The 16,624-nt window shown below is 47.1% G+C and overlaps 1 protein-coding gene across 2 annotated transcripts in view; it reads right to left on the reverse strand.

The window, feature by feature from the left end:
• Nucleotides 1–16,624, reverse strand: part of LOC142769096 (venom metalloproteinase BumaMPs1-like) — a 100,858-nt gene that overhangs the window by 47,116 nt on the left and 37,118 nt on the right. For both annotated transcript variants that reach the window (XM_075872022.1, XM_075872021.1), the window contains exons 4-6: nt 12,594–12,717; nt 10,151–10,201; nt 6,610–6,740 (exon numbers count right to left, since the gene is read on the reverse strand). In XM_075872022.1, the coding sequence (XP_075728137.1) occupies nt 6,610–6,740; nt 10,151–10,201; nt 12,594–12,717 (306 nt within the window). The remainder of the gene's footprint in view (nt 1–6,609; nt 6,741–10,150; nt 10,202–12,593; nt 12,718–16,624) is intronic.

A 16,624-nucleotide genomic window follows, 5' to 3' on the forward strand; every position in this document is an offset into this window, starting at 1 on the left:
TGCACATGGCCCAATTAAATAGTGTCAGTCCTAAAATAGATCTCCGTGGAACACCTAGCTCTGTCCATGTAGTAAGTCTTCGGGCTCCGTTAAGGTGATGCACCGCTTAAGCGAATGAGCGAAGCTGCAAGGAAATTCTGAATTCATGTCTACACACGCTGACTTGGGTAGCACTTAGCTAGTTTTTGAAGAATGGCGTTATGGTGAACGTTATCGAACGCTTTCTGCATGTCGACGGCCAGCAAGTAGTCAGGTAACATCTTTCGTGAGGTACAATTGATAACGCGCCGTAGCAGACAAAGACCGTCATGGGTGCCGAGGTTAGGGCGAAAACCCGCCTGGGCTAGATGGTATCCCGGCCGGGTTATCTCGAGGTAATGGGACATGCGTGCGTGAATCATGCTTTCAATGAGCTTACATAAAGTAGACGTTAAAGATATTGGCCGGAGGTTCTTGCAGAGGGTCTTCTTTTTTCCATGTTTCGGAATAGGCTAAATAAGAGGCAGCTTAAGGTTCTCCGGAACATTTACTGAGGCCCAGAGGTCATTGATTAGCGCCAAAAGTGCGTCCTGGGCTTCATCTCCGAGGTTGCGGAGTTTTTTCCGTGTGATTTAGTCATGGCCAGGCACACCGATCGAGGACGCCCATGTTTGATGGCTGCTAGCATTTCTCCCATGCTAAATGGGCGATCGCTCGAGATTTGGGTCAGGTTGCGTTATGGTGCCGGCTTTCGAAGATGTAGGCGAAGTGAGTGAAGCATAAGGAAAAAAAGTGGTAATAACTTGGTCTTCCACAACTGACGGATCGCCGCACCGCGGTGGTCTGGTGGCCAAGATACTCGGCGGCTGACCCACAGGTCGCGGGATCGAATCCCAGCTGCGGCGGCTGCATTTCCGATGGAGGCAGAAATGTTGTAGGCCCGTGTGCTCAGATCTGGGTGCACTTTAAAGAACCCCAGGTGGTCGAAATTTCCGGAGCCCTCCACTACGGCGTCTCTCATGATCATATAGTGGTTTTGGTACGTTAAACCACATAAATAAATCAATCAACAACGGACGGATCTGCTTTGAAGAACAGCTCGGCCAGAGGAGGGTTGCCTTTGCCTTTCCCGCTGAGGCTACGAAAAATGCGCCATAGACGTTGGAGGCCCGGTACACGGCCAAGGCATTCGCAGGTGGATTGCCAGGCTTCACTTTGAAGTGGGAGGTGATATTCATTGATAAGTTTAAATTGGCACTCAATTTTCATGAGGTCAGAGTGTCGTTTGTCATGCGAGCGGTATCTTCTAAATAGTCTGCTGTTTTCCATGAATTGCCTAAATGGTTATCCATTGATTGAGTACGGTCTTCGCATGGCACTGTTTCGTGTGCCAGCTCACGGGTCTATTGAACATTGTCCACAAGGCCCTCAACTGTCGAGAACGATCCAGTAAGATTACTACGAAAAGTATTCCAATTAGTCATCGTTGTTGTTGTTTTAATCGGGAGGCGTTTTCGATGAAGTGCCACAAATATTGTGCGGTGATCACTGCCCCATGACAGGGTCGAGACTGTCCAGTGTCGAACATATTGGGGGCTGGCGAGGGTAAGATCTGGAGTCGTGTCTCTCTGTGCTCTATGTAATCCTATTCTTGTAGGGGTGTCGGGGGCGCTACAAAGTTCTACAGAAGAGAGTTCAATAGCGTCGTAAAGATATTGTCCGCGTTTATTCGGCTTTCGGGCACCTCAGGCAGGGTGATGAGTATTAAAATCACCTCAAATGAGCACAGGGAGGTTCTTAGATGCTTGGCTATGCGTCTCCAGCCATGTGTAGTGTCTAACTGAAATATTTCCTGGGCGAAAACACGCAGACACGGCCACGAAGGGCTTTTGGCCAGGAGGACAAATTTTAACAGTTACCATATCACGAGCATTAGAACTGAAATCAGGAATGTCCAATTGAGTGGCTGGGCAGTCATTACACCAGAAGCGCTGCCTGCCTTTTGGGAAGCTGCCGCTTATGTTTGATGGTTGGTGTCTGAAAAGCACGGTAACCAGGAAGCGAGCACGTGCCGCACTTCTCCTGGAGAAGAAGAAACAAGAGGCGATGCCTTTGAACATAATTACGGATAGTGGAGCGCGTTTGGTTAAAACTACGACAATTCCAATGCACCCTCTGAGCGAAAGAGCTCATGAGGAAGGCCCTGGTTTGCGGCGCTTATTGTCATCAGTGAGGACATTGCGCTACAGTTCATCAAACATATTTTCAAACCTAGTTTGCATGGTATCAATGGCTTGTGTTGGAGTGTTAGCCATCTCCGACCGAATCGCATGCTCCAGCTTATTAGATTCTTGAGCCCGTTTTTGTCGCAGGAGCCCAATAATGTGAAAGTAGGCAGAGTTCTTGTCTATGACCGGTTTGGAACGACGTGTCGGAGAACAGCTCCTTCTTTTATTTCGAGACCGAGTGCGGCTTGGCGTTGGGGACCAACTCCCCCCCCCCCCTTTTTTTTGGGTTCAGCATGAGGTCACGAAGTCTCTAATTTTTCTTCCGTAATTCCTGTACTTCTTGGCGAAGGCTGTTGATAACCTGAGTCAGATCAGAAGAAGCGGCTGTTTGAGCCCAGGTTACTTTCCGAAGCGTCGGAGGGGTAGGCTGTGTGGCAGATGTCGTAGATAATGAATCATTAGTGTTGGAGGAAGGACTGATTCAGATATATTTCGCTCAGGACAATGAGGGCTGAGTGAAATGTGCGTAGACGCTCCACAAGCCACGCAACGAGGAAACTACTTACAGTTTGGGTCGAACTAATGCGGAGCTTTGCCACAGTCCCGGCATACTGGCGGGAAGGAACAGTATTTGGTAACATGGCCCAAACAATGACAGTTGTAGCATGCGACCGGGCGAGGCCGATATACGTGAACACGGATGACTTCATATTCAAACACCAAGCGTTTCGGTATGGAGTCTGTATCAAATGTCAAAAGCAGCAGCTGTGTTTTATCGAGCATGCGCACATCGGTGATTGTTGCCAGTTCACAGCGCAGAATCGCTTTGATGTACTCGATTGGTAGGCCGGGTCTAAGTTTTATTACCCCACGAGAGCTGCCGATTGCGTGTGGCTGAAAAGGCGATGTGTCGACATCAATTACTCGCGTGCTACCATTGACTTTTGCCACTAAGCGCGAGAGTGTGCACAGTTTGCAAAAATGACCTTTGTCACGAAGTGTGATCCGTACGCAGTTATTGGTTATGTCATAGCGGAGAATTGACATTTCTGCAATAAAGGTTGACGGAGAGCTTTGCTCTATGGTATCTGTAAGGGCTTGTGTCGGAATGTCTGTCTTATGCACTTTGTTTAGCGGCCTGATAGCGGGGCCGACTCACCCGTTCGGCGTGCAGTCTGTTCGGTGACACTTGGCGTTGGTAGCACACAGCATTATTCTTTTGTACCCCGTTGTCGAGGAGTTCAGTAGTGCTGGTAGAAGAGCCCGCTGCCGCGTCGTTGACACGAGGTCCGGTAGACGATTGTGAAGACAACGTAGACTGCTTTGCATTCATTGCCTCGTTTTCGTCAGATAGCGTTGGGAAATAGCTTGAATTCACTGGAACGCTTGCGCATGCCGTGGTCGTTTTCAGAGTAGGCGTCTTGAGATTCGATTGAAACGCGCCGGGCATAACAGGTTCACCAGGAACAACACGGCCGTGCAGACGCGGCCACAGGCAGCTGTGTCCTAGGCCAGTCCGAAGCTGCTCACTAGGCTTAGGGTGGTAAGTTCACAAAACACAGAGAAAAAGAGAAAAATGTTCTCCAAAAACGCTGTATGTGCGACACGGGCTCACCGTGTAACTGGCTATCACTTATTCGGCAACTAACCGTGGTCTCTCAGCGGAGAAAAACTAGTCAAACTGACAAGAAAACAAGGAGCCAAGGTCCGGCACGTCTGCCATCGCGGGTGCTCAGCAGCGCCCCCCTTTTGGTTTCAAGTGTGTTTTTTGAACACACCACTTTTGGTGAGTGTTTGTGCAAAAGTTCTTGGACATCGTCGAGGTTTCTAAGTAGCCCTCGGATGTTCCATTGCATATTAGGTGTTTACATATTGGGTGTCTAGTAGTGCTGTGTGTACGGATTGGAAGTGACTTACTCAAAAGAGCCTTAAGGAGGCCCTGTAATTGGTTTTTTTTCTTTTTTGGAGCGGTCAAGCCTCTCGCCACTCCATCGGCGCAGTCTGCGCCGGTGGACCGGTGGTGTCCATCGCCTCTGGAGAGGCGCCAGACAGTCGTGTACGTAGGGTAGACTTTGTCACGGCGGACGAAGCCTTCGTCCCCACCGGGCCAGAGGTCGAGGGGACCTCTTTAGATTCTGCACTGCCCTGGCTGCTGCCAGAAATCAAAAGGGCCTTTGGTGGGGCCGTGTTCAGACAGGGCGGAGCAGCCGCGGCTGCTTCTACAGTGGGGTCTGCTGGCGGTTGCCTCGGCACGCCAGGCGTCGTCAGGGGCTTCGTCGAAAACCGTCGTGGTACTTACCCTCCTTGCACCACTTCGGCGAATAACTTATGTAGGAAAGTGTGTGTTGCGCGCTGTCGGGCTTACTGGACAATAACGTTTTCTTGGAATTTAATTGTGTCAATTTCTTTTTCTCTTTTCGAGGCTGGGCATGAGCGGAAATAAGCGGCATGGACACCATCACAGTTTGCGCAGTAGGCCTCAGCCTCAAACCTAGTCATCAGCAGAGTACCCTCTCGTGGTGCACCTTGCGCACATGAGCTGCCGTCGACAGCTTTGGGAAGCATGGCCGAACCATTGGCACTTGAAACAACGCCTCGGTTTCGGTATATATGGTCGGACACAGAGCATGAGATAGCCTTTAGTGACTGTGTCTCGGCGTGTGTTTGCTTCAAACGTCGGTACGATGGGCCTTGTGGGGAATTCTGCATTATTTCGCCTGATTTTAATGCGCTGAACATGTATGGCATTCTCGTCTTTCCACCCGTCCAAAAGTTATTCGTCGGTAAGGTCTACAAGAGGTTCATCCGATATGACACCTTTCACTGAGTTCAATATCCGGTGAGTGGCAATGGTGAGAGGTTTGTCCCCAAATGCAACAAGGTTGCTTAGTTTGTGATACTGCATTTTGTTTTTAACTTCTATTAGCAGGTCCCGACTGGCCATTTCGGTGTCCTTGAAGCCAGCCTCGATGGTATCAGTGAGGCATCTTGAAACTAGAAACGATGATATTTGTTCCTTTTTTTCCTGTGGTTTCACAATGTATGAAATACTACAACTCGAGAACTACTACTACTTGGGAACATGTCTTCATTTTTCATTACACATTATGATGATGATGGGCGGTGTCTTGTGGCATAAGGACCAAATAAAAACGGTGAGGCTGTTTCGGTGCGCCCTTTTCAGGCTGTGATCACTTAGGAAGGTGTTTGGTGATCTCATGAAAGAAAGTGTTTGTTCAGCAATGGCGCCTACCACTCACCACTGAGCCCAACTACGGGACGTGGCAGAGCATGTGAACACGTCTGCGCAACGCCAGCAGTACACTATACCTATAATATAAATATGGTTTATCGTAGGTTGGACAAGCACACAAGGTTAATCTTTGCCACCAGGAAAAGTACAAGCAACTAGAAGAGAGGAGATGATAGGACCGACAAAATGTGCGCGAGAAAGACTACGATGAGAGGAGATAGAGACAGGAAAAGGCGACTGCCGATTTCACCTGGGTGGATCAGCCCAGGGGAAATCGGCAGTCACCTTTTCCTGTCTCTATCTCCTCTCGATCAGCCCAGGGGTGCTGTCTATGTGAAGCCGGGGCCAAAGGGGCCTGTGGGGGGGGGGGCCTTAAAGGTCCAGTCACCCGGCATCGGCTCAAACCCAAGGATCCCATTTTACCCGGACATGGCAAAGCCAGGCACAGCAAGGCGTGGGAGAGACATGAACCCCCCCTCCCCCCCCGCCCGGTTGGCTCAAGTCCGTGGTGTCGCTACACACCGAACGCCTGCTTACACAGACGCCCCTGTGGGGAAGCGGTGCAGAGGCAAGGTCTTGACATCCCGACATGAGAGACCGGAGCCCGGGCACTGATTTGCCGGACAATTAATGAAGCTTTTTCACCATCGCCATAAACTGACGGGGTTTCACAAGAGCTTTCGCAGATGAAGTGTGTTGCCCATAGAAAATCAACGTTAAAATTTTTAGTGAAGCTGGTTCAACACACACGTTAAAAAACTCTAGGTGGTAGAAGTTCCCAAAGCCCTTCACTACGGCGTCTCTAATTATTATATGATGCTTTTAGGACGTTACACCCCACATATCCATCAAATCGGCTAAACACATACAAAAGCCTTTCCTCAAACGTATGAAAATATCTCAACGCAACGATGGGAGATTGGTTATGGTAGTGATCCCTTTAACATGCACAAAAATGAGGGTGGGCCGCCATTTTTGCTCTACGCCTGCACCCTCCCTCCCTCCACATACAAACGAGGTTCGGTGACTTTTATTTGATCCACGTATTTAAGCTTAGCAGGGCAACGTCTCACGCTACTATGTTAATATGGTAAGCTAGGTGACGTTGGTGTGCTGTAAATATTTGAAAATTAATTTCTCACTACTTACCGCATTTACCATTGTGCCTATATATGTGACTAGCTCCTCAGTTCCATTGAACGCACTTTCATATGTGGACCCTACTGCCACGCAGAGCTCCACGACAAACGTCTCATTACAATCGCTATTGTTTCTTGCTTCTGCAAAATAAAAAGAATTACAGCAGCGTTCATATAGCGTGACATTTTACATAATTCATCTTTTAAATGTTATTAACAATAAGGGTCATCGAAGGGGAGGACTGTGTAAACTTGAACTATCTGGTGTTTAAGACGGTCTATCGAAATGACACTTTACACAGGCTTTGAGCAATTCGCCTCCATTGAAACACGATTGCCTTGGCCGCAATTTAACTCACTATTTTCGGGTCACCAACCAATCACCGTAACCGCTACACCACAGTGATGCACATCTCGTAAATTTTAAAGCCAAATATTCTGAATTCCGGTGCCACAAATTTGGCCTAAGAAAAAATACGCTGCGCAGACATTGCACCACGCGATGCACATGTTGGCCCACGCCACTAATACGATATATTCGGGGAGTGTTATTTGCAATTACTTGGTGCGAAAAAAATATGCAGAACAGTGTTTGCCCTGGAAGTGGTTGGTGTATGCTAGCTAATAAAATGTGCAACGTGCAGAAGGTCACCGTTTGTCTTTTGTAGAATACCAAGTAAGTGCCCCCCCCCCCCTTTCGCAAGTTCCAATTACAGGCAAAGTGGAGGCGAGGAGGGAGACGTGAATGTGGTTTCCTCATTTGTTGGATTTCATGAGAGATTGGCAAAAACGGCCATCAGGTACAATAGTAAAAGCTGGGTTGGCCCAGTGAGGTCTGCTCTGGGTGATGACCCCGACAAAGCGAAAAAATAAGAACGAATCCTTTCTCTCTCTTCACAAGGTTGAGTTGAAATTTGAAGTTTATTGAAGGGTAAGCATACATATAAATGAAAAGATAAGCGGAGTAGATGAGGAGGTCCCAGAGTAAAAACTGTCGGGAGGGCCTCCTAACATATTGTGAATAAGATGACGCATAATATGCAGCAGATGATCGGCGTTGTGACAAAGTTCTAAATACAATGTGTAGCGTGAACAAAATGAAAGAAAGTACTTTACTCAATTTTCGAAAATACAAAGATAAACAACAAGTCTACAATAATTAGAAGAGCAGAACTAAACCATACATAAAACTACGTTTTCTTTAGAGGAAGTATACATCTCCAATTACACCATAGGAATAGCGACACTGTTATTACACATAAAACGTACAATTCATCAAAGCAGTGCAAAACAAGCAGAAAGTAAAAAAATGAACCAATATCAATTTTCTAATTGCACCTATATCTAACATGTTCTAGTTAGGTCAGTGATTAAGTGTATTTTGCTTCATCGGCAAAATGAGCTTGTCGTGAAAGATTGTTAATTTCAGGAGGAATTGAGTTCCAAACGAACACACCAGCCAATTTAGCAGTCATTTTCCCATAGTTTGGGTGAGCGTTAGGTAAACGAAAATTCCCATGCACAGAATATATGGTGAATATATGGTGATTATGTGGCGAATCGTGTGTGGCTCCCAACGAAACCCCACTTGGCACCTACAACACGCCCAACAACACCGAAAAAAATTGCGCGCTAAACCAAGGAAACGCCGGCCAAACCCACACCATCCTTAGTAGACAAGCAGACGCTGCAGTGACACATCAGTTCGTCACTTCCGTCAGGCAAAACTCAACGTCACACACACAATGTTGCCAATACCTCGGGCAAGCGAGGTCAGCGTTTTGAGGCAAGCTATAAAATAATTTTAAAAGAATCTGTGAAATTCTCAAGCTTGCAATTTGGCATGAATGGCGCCAGCGTGCAAATGAGCGTACCCACTGAATTTCTTTGAGATCCGCTGACACCAAAAAACTGCTGGGGTAGGCCTTTAAGGGCTCGTTTTTCCGTGTTTTTACGCAATAATAATGAGATCTGACACAATAATGCCAAGGAAAGTATAGGGGTCCGAACCGGTGACCAAACGTGCGCAGGTTCGGTTACTGCCCACGGCAAGTTATCATTTCATTTCACCCACTTTTCTTTCTTCACATTTTACATTAAAATTTGGTCTAGTAACTTCTGAAATATATTAATCCTTGTTGATAACACTCCCATTGTGCCATATGCCATACTTTCGCGAAGACTAACTGCCCATTGAAATAATACTCTCTCTCTCTCTCTCTCTCTCTCTGTCTCTCTCTCTCTCTCTCTCTCTCTCTCTATATATATATATATATATATATATATATATATATATATATATATATATATATATATATATATATATATATATATATATATATATATACCTGCGCGCTGTCACACGACGAAAACAAGTCATTTTAAAAAGCTGATTATGACCCTAGCCTTCTCAAGCCACGGCTTTGGGAAAAATAATGAACTACGAAATCTAGCATCGAACACGTTCGTACCCTCAAAAATAACTTTTGTATCACTCAAAAATTGCTGCAAGAATATATGCGCAGACGTTTTCCAGCGTCCAGCGTCTTTTTGGAACGCGCCAAGTGTCTCTGAGGGGCACATCTAGTGTCTCCTAAAGGAAGGCCAGCAAGGGGGTGGGAGAGCACTGCCCAACCCGTAGGGCGTTCATAACACCCAACACTGGAGTGCCTCGACTATCGCCGCGTACAGTTTGCCATTTATTTTAGCTCTCCGGAGGTTATTATTAACTAAAAGCGCACTGCGGGTATCTGTGTCTAATCAGAGTCATCTATCTTTTATTGCTCATTAGCAGTGATTGACATGTTTCAATAACAAACAACGGTCTATCCCTACGTGCTTGGCGCCTCCCAAGGTTTCTCTCCTGTGCAACGCCGCTATGAGCAACAGCGTCAACGCCTCTGCAGATGGAGCGGTGGATCCGCTCGATGGACTGCCAATCTCAGAAATGGGTGATCCAGCGGCTCGAGGGGGCCCTAGCCAGGCAGAGGAGAACGGGAACTCGTGACCTGCAAGCGCGGGGCGCGGGAACCCAAGTATCCTCTGTCGGGTCAGGTTCGACCCTTGAGTTCTTGGCCCAGTGTTTCTAGGACTGCATAAACTAGAACATCAGAAGGGTAGGCCGCGCCCTGCGAGGCCAGCACCTACCCCACACAATATCCTGTGAATAAAGTCTTTCCTCTCTCTCTCTCTCTGCCGGTGTAAGCCTTAGCGCCCGCTGCTTCACATTCCCTTTAGCGAGAGAAGATGTAATATTCAAAGGGATAAAGAAGAGCACCAGTATTTTACAAGAGCCCTCAAAACGAGAAATGATACCACAAACTGAGCAGCCCAGTATTCAGCACAACCAATATAGTCAAGTGCAGTAATATGTGGTGACAGTTATATGTGGACAACTGGGACGATATCAGTGCTAGACAACTCATTTATCACTAATTTATAATAAACTGTGCAGTCACAGCTTAGTTGCTCTAGATAAATCTGGGTAAGACGTTTCTAATAAATAGATTTTTGTGAAGTTTGATGCAGAAACGATCACATTATGTACTTGCCAAAACTTGCATTATCCCAATGAATCACACTCTGAAGTTCGCCATATGTATCTGGAAATAACCAGAAACAAAGCAACCCAGTTTATCGATATTTTTATTGCAGTCATATTATAATGATGATAATGAAAGTGTGACTGCATTTTGCTTAGGTGAACAGGTCAAGGTTGGGCAAAACAGCACCATGAAAAAGTTAGCATGTGTATGCGGTTATGCCTTGTATGACAACGGCACGAGCAAGTGGCTCTAAATCGGCCTACAGCTCTGTCCATTTAACGCACGAGAAATAAATAAAACTCCTAATATTATGGTACTTCAATGAATATTGTAATTTAAATATAAAGATCTCTAAAACGTACTTATATAAGAATGTGTAAAATACACATCTGCAGATAGCAAGTTGGTCCATAAATAATACGCCAGGCCTGCGCGGCAGGCGCAGCAAACTCACAGCGAAAGCTAAAAGAACCTTTTTCCAGAATTTTTTTCTACCCACTCATGGGGTGTAACTGCTGCAAGCACACTTGCTAAGTACTCAATAAGGCAATAATAATAATATTGATTTCTCGACAGTAGGCCGGCATTCGCTATGCTATTTATCGTCACTCTTCTGAAAAATGTGCTATCCGCTAGACACTTGCAAGGAATTTTGTGCCAATTATTCATGCAGTGACTGAAGAGGATGATGAATTATGCCTGAAGTGGATATACACCACAGTTAATACTAGAACAAGAACAAGCCTTTTAATGGGTTGGAGCATTGGACAACCCCTTCGTTACGCTATTGGAATTGTGTGACAACTGGTTATTCTTTTGCTGTTCTAAAACGCTTTATGACTCGTAAAAACGCGATTCATTTTCCGACATCAAGCCTGCCTAAGGCAAGTTTGCGAACAAGTCCCAAGCGCCGACGCAGCTCAAGCGGTAGAACACTAGGCTGGCACGCAGTGGGCCCAGGTTCGAGCCCCTTTGTGTCCTTGGTATAGTGGTTACGGACACCGGCGGACAACTATGGCGCTGCACATGACCCGAGTTTTGATCTCATAACAGCTATCGCTGTAAAGGTCAAATTTGTTAAGTTCACTTGAGTTTATCAAGTCCAGTGTAGTTAAGTCGTTAGGAGGTTACAGCAGGAGGTGACCAAGTTTCACGTCCTGATGTTCTGCAAAGTGTGGAGAACAATGGCTCTAAGATGTATTGATAGATGATCATAAGACAACCTTGAGTTCATATTTAAGAGCCTCAAATGTCTAAGTAAGTTTCTTGATCTGAAGTGATAAGAGGCCGATGAATTCCTTTGAAGTCCTTGCCACACGAAGAATTTCTGCTCACCGGCCGTTCCATGCCTCTCCGGGATATGTGCCAGTACGGTTACATTCTCTTTAAAACGTCCGCTCTTATTCATATATGAAAAAATGTTTGCCTCATAAAGTGAATGCTACGATGCATCAGAGTATGCCAATGTGATGGAAATATGCATTTTTTTAGTATCTCATCAATAAAGATGTTGCAATAGGATTTCGAGCTGTTGAAGTCTCCCCACAAGTCTGACACCACATCACCAAAGCTCTGACAGATCAGTGGGTCACTACAAAACAAAAGATGTCGGTTCCTGCTGATTGTGTATTTTAAGCCTTCAAACTATTACGTCTAAAATACGTGGGGTGTCTTTGATACAGGGGTGAAACTACTGAAGTGAAGCTTGGCAATATGTGGTTCCTTTCGCGTATTGCTGTACCGTAAGTGCTGTCAGTAATTCCTGAACTTCTTTCAAAATGAGTTTCAATCACTAGCAGTACTATTTAATAAAACACTCGACTTTAAAAAACATGCGCTCAACTCCGTTTTCCCTCAAGCTCCTCATTTTTTTAATTCTTTGCCTACACCACATTTTTTTCGCTTCTAGACAACGTTGGTTCTTTGCTCGCAGCCAAGTCCTCCGACGCCGAGATTTCTGTAGCACAATATATTTAGCCTATATGGATATTTAGCCTATATGGGGTAATATGAGCTCAAAAGTGGGTGCACGAATGTCCTGAACTGTGCCGGATAATTATATCAGAGCCTATCCCTAATAAAGAATTGGAGCTAACCTTCTTATCTTTGAAGTTGGTGAGTTGGTGCGTCTCTTATGGTAGGTTACGTGAGCAGAAATCTGACGAACACAGCAAGAACATAGTAAACAGATGGAACGCTATTTCTGTGCAGTTCGTTTTTTCGGTGTTTGTTCCAATTTTGTGCAGCGATTGCACGATAACCGTCGAATGGTACCTACATGCGATCTCTTGTTTTGGCTTCACATGCATGCATAAGACTTTCGAGAAAAAGCAAAACTTCCTTTTTGAGTACCAACGTTGTGAAAATGAGCACAACAAAAATGTAAAACTCTTCACTCTATTCCTTTTCGAAGACAGATATCTACTATTTAGGGATGTAGGTGGCTCACCTCCATTCTCAAAAAAACTTGACCTTTCTTCCACCGTAAATACCTCATGAGGAATGAGATCTTGATCGAAACGCTCGGCAAGGACAGCCGGTGTAATCCTGAGTTTATCGTTCAAAATTCCTCTCTGAAATGCCGGGATAAATATAAGTCACTACCATCATCGTATCATCGTAACATGGTAGCGTGTAAACATAGGTTGCCAAAGAGCAGTTGTAAGTAAGGCTCAGAGTGTATTGTAGTACACGCTCAGTGCACTCGCACAAAGCAGTGGCTCGTTGGTTCTGCTTGCGCAGTTTGTTCGTAACAAAAACTGCGCAATAAGAAGTTCATGCTATGTTCAGGAGACCTTTGGTTACTTATATGAGAAATACTTGCTGCTGTTGCTAATTTTCATTAAATTTGCTACGTACTGCAATGTGTTAAATATCTAGCAGCTGGAATCAACTAAGGATTTGAAAAAAATAATATTCAAAACAAATGCAAGTACATTTTCGTCTTTGGGTGCCATCGCTAATTGTCAAGCAAAAGCTGAGCTTAAGGGAGGAACACAGTAAAGAGGGAGTTGATTCTGAGTTCATTCCGCCTTCATTAACTCTAAGCAAGAAGTAGTGGTAGGCATTACACATTCACACTACACAAAAACGAACGTGAGGGTGGTGAGAGCGTATATTGGGGTGAAACACGAGAGCTGATATTCAAAAAGTCATTTATTTTGTCACGCAGTTTACTTACGTACAGACCTACTGGAAGGCCGAGGAACGCCAGAAGAGCGAGGAACGCCAACAGGCCGAAAATACAAAACAAACGCAAGCTCGGGTCACGCGTGCACTAACGCTGTGGCTTGCCGTTTCATGCTGCTTCGTCGTCATTCGCATAGTTCCCTGCATTAGCCCCCGGTGAATAGCGTAGCCAACCTGGCGACTTAAGGCGTAGTCACTATAGCGGGGTCGTAATACGGCATCAGGCGACTCACATGCACAATTTCTCGGCCACGACGGCGTAAGTCATGAGACTGTGTCAAAGGCTCAATCTCATAATTGACGGGTGACGTACGGGCGAGAATGCGGTAGGGCCCGTGGTATCGTGCCAGTAATTTCGACGAAAGGCCAGGAGTGCTCGGTGGAATCCAGAGCCAAACGAGAGCACCAGTCGTGAAAGTAGAGAGATGTCGGTCGGTGTCAAGCCGTAGCTTCTGGTGGCCTTGGTCCTCGGTTGTCATAGAACGGGCCAATCGTCTGCAATCTTCTGCGTACCTGGCAGCATTAGAAATGCAGTATACTCAGAGGAGTCGGGCGTGTATGGGAGGATAGTGTCCAGCGTGCACGATGGTTCGCGTCCGTACAACAGAAAGAAAGAGGAGAACCCTGTTGTCGCGTGCGTAGCGGTGTTATACGCATACGTGACGAATGGAAGGACAGTGTCACAATTAGTCTGGTCTGAAGCTGTGTACATCGTCAACATATCACCGAGAGTGCGATTAAATTGTTCTGTGAGGCCATTCGTCTGCGGGTGATATGCTGTCGTCATGCGATGAACCATGTTGCACTGAGCGAGCAACGCTTGAATGGCGTCAGACAAGAAAACACGCCCCCGGTCGCTCAAAAGTTCGCGGGGAGCACCATGGCGAAGAACAAAGTTGCGCAAGATGAAAAACGCAACTTCCCTCGTGGTTGCTGCGGGTAGTGCTGCCGTCTCCACGTAACGCGTGAGGTGGTCCACGCCGACAATCATCCACCTATTTCCAGAAGACGACGTGGGAAGTGGTCCGTATAAGTCGATACCGACACGGTCAAACGGACGCGCTGGACAAGGCAGAGGCTGAAGTGTACCGGCAGGGCGTTCAGGTGGGACTTTACGTGGCTGGCATGCAGTACAAGCACGTACGTACTTGCGGACAAATGTGAACGTGCCGCGCCAGTAGTACCGCTGACGTAGACGGTTGTACGTTTTGAGAGTGCCAGCGTGAGCGCTTTGCGGGTCGTTGTGGAAAGCAGTACAGATTTCCGAGCGCATGTGGTTGGGTATCACTAACAGCCACCTCCGACCTCCAGACGTGTAATTCCGCCGATAGAGTAAGTCGTCTCGAATAGCGTAATCTGTGGCTTGACGGCGGATAGTTCTTGAGACCAAATTAGCTAACGGATCAGTCAGAAAGGCGAGGAGTTGGGAAATCCACACATCTTTGCGTTGTTCCGTTGCCATGTCTGTGAAGTCGATTGGTGTTATGACAGCTGAAGAAGGTGACGAGGAGGCTGGGTCAGCCGGTAGCGGCGAGCGGGATAGCGCATCAGCGTCGGAGTTCTTGCGGCCGGATCGGTATACAACACGAATGTCGTATTCCTGTAGGCGAAGCGCCCAACGACCAAGGCGCCCCGACGGGTCTTTGAGCGATGATAGCCAGCATAGAGCGTGGTGGTCCGTGACGACTTCGAAAGGGCGGCCATAAAGGTATGGGCGGAACTTCGTCAAACCCCAGACAATTGCGAGGCACTCTTTCTCCGTGACGGAATAATTACACTCGGCTTTCTTGAGCGTTCGACAAGCGTAAGCGACCACGTATTCTTGGTACCCTGGTTTTCGTTGAGCCAATACAGCACCAAGACTGAAACCACTGGCGTCGGTGTGGACCTCCGTAGGCGCATCAGGGTCAAAACGACGTAGTATTGGAGGAGATAATAATAACCACCGAAGCGCGGTGAAGGATTCGTCGCACTCTTTTGACGAAGCAGAAATGCCTTTGGAAGTTGTCAACAGGTTGGTAAGAGGAGCGATGATGGAAGAGAAGTTGCGCACAAATCGACGAAAGTATGAGCACAGGCCGATAAAACTTGGAAGCGCCTTGATGGAATTGGGCTTCGGATAGTCGGCCGAGGCGCGGAGTTTCGCCGGATGCGGGAGAACACCCTCTTTGGAGACGACGTGACCCAGTATAGTGAGCTGACGTGCGGCAAAATGGCACTTCTTGATGTTAAGTTGAAGGCCAGCAGAGGTGAGACACGTGAGAATAGCACGAAGACGAACAAGGTGAGTCGAAAAGTCGTGAGAAAAAAAGACGATATCGTCTAGGTAGCAAAGGCACGTGTTCCACTTGTAGTCGCGAAGGATGGTGTCCATCATCCGTTCGAAAGTAGCTGGGGCGTTGCAGAGTCCAAACGGCATGACGTTAAACTCATACAGCCCATCAGGTGTTACAAATGCTGTCTTCGATCGGTCAGGATCAGCCATTGGAACTTGCCAATATGCTGAGCGTAAATCTAACGAGGAGAAATATTCTGGCCCTTGCAAGCAATCGAGAGCGTCGCTGATGCGTGGCAACGGGTACACATCCTTCCGAGTTATCTTGTTGAACCGGCGGTAGTCGACACAGAATCGGATAGACCCATCTTTTTTGCGCACAAGTACAACAGGGGACGACCAAGGGCTCTGCGATGGCTGGATGACACCACGCTTGAGCATATCGTCGACTTGTTCGCTGATAATAAGGCGCTCTTCCTCTGAAACTCGATATGGTCGTTGCGTAAGGGAGCATGAGTACCGGTGTCAATGTGGTGCATGATGTTCGCTGTGCGACCCAAAGATGGTTGAGCGCAATCGAAGGCAGAACGGAACTCTCGAAGAAGGGACAAGAGTTCGCTTCTTTGTGTCGGCGATAGCTCAGCGGCAACAGAGGGCTGGAATGAGTCTGGCGCGGGCAGTGTGGCCACAGGTGGCGTCATAGCATTGAGCTGGAGGTGAGGTGCGTGTTCGGCGAACTCTAGAGGGCGCAAGAGGTCAACGTCTTGTATGTTACCCAAACATTCTCCGCGAAGTAAGGTAACTGGCGACGATAGCGAGTTCGCGACGAGCTTGGCGGTAGCACCAGATTCCACGGTGAGTACGGCAAAGGGCAGGTGTAGGCTACGGTGGCGGGTAAATACGTCAGACGGAGTGAACAAAACAGTTCCGGCAGGAGCGGCCGTACAGGTCAGGGCTACAAGGGTGGATGTTCTCGGTGCTATTTCCGTGTCTGCAACAACGACAAGTTTGTAAGC

The sequence above is a fragment of the Rhipicephalus microplus genome, chromosome 8 (assembly GCF_043290135.1).
Source record: "Rhipicephalus microplus isolate Deutch F79 chromosome 8, USDA_Rmic, whole genome shotgun sequence".
NCBI lineage: Eukaryota > Metazoa > Arthropoda > Arachnida > Ixodida > Ixodidae > Rhipicephalus > Rhipicephalus microplus.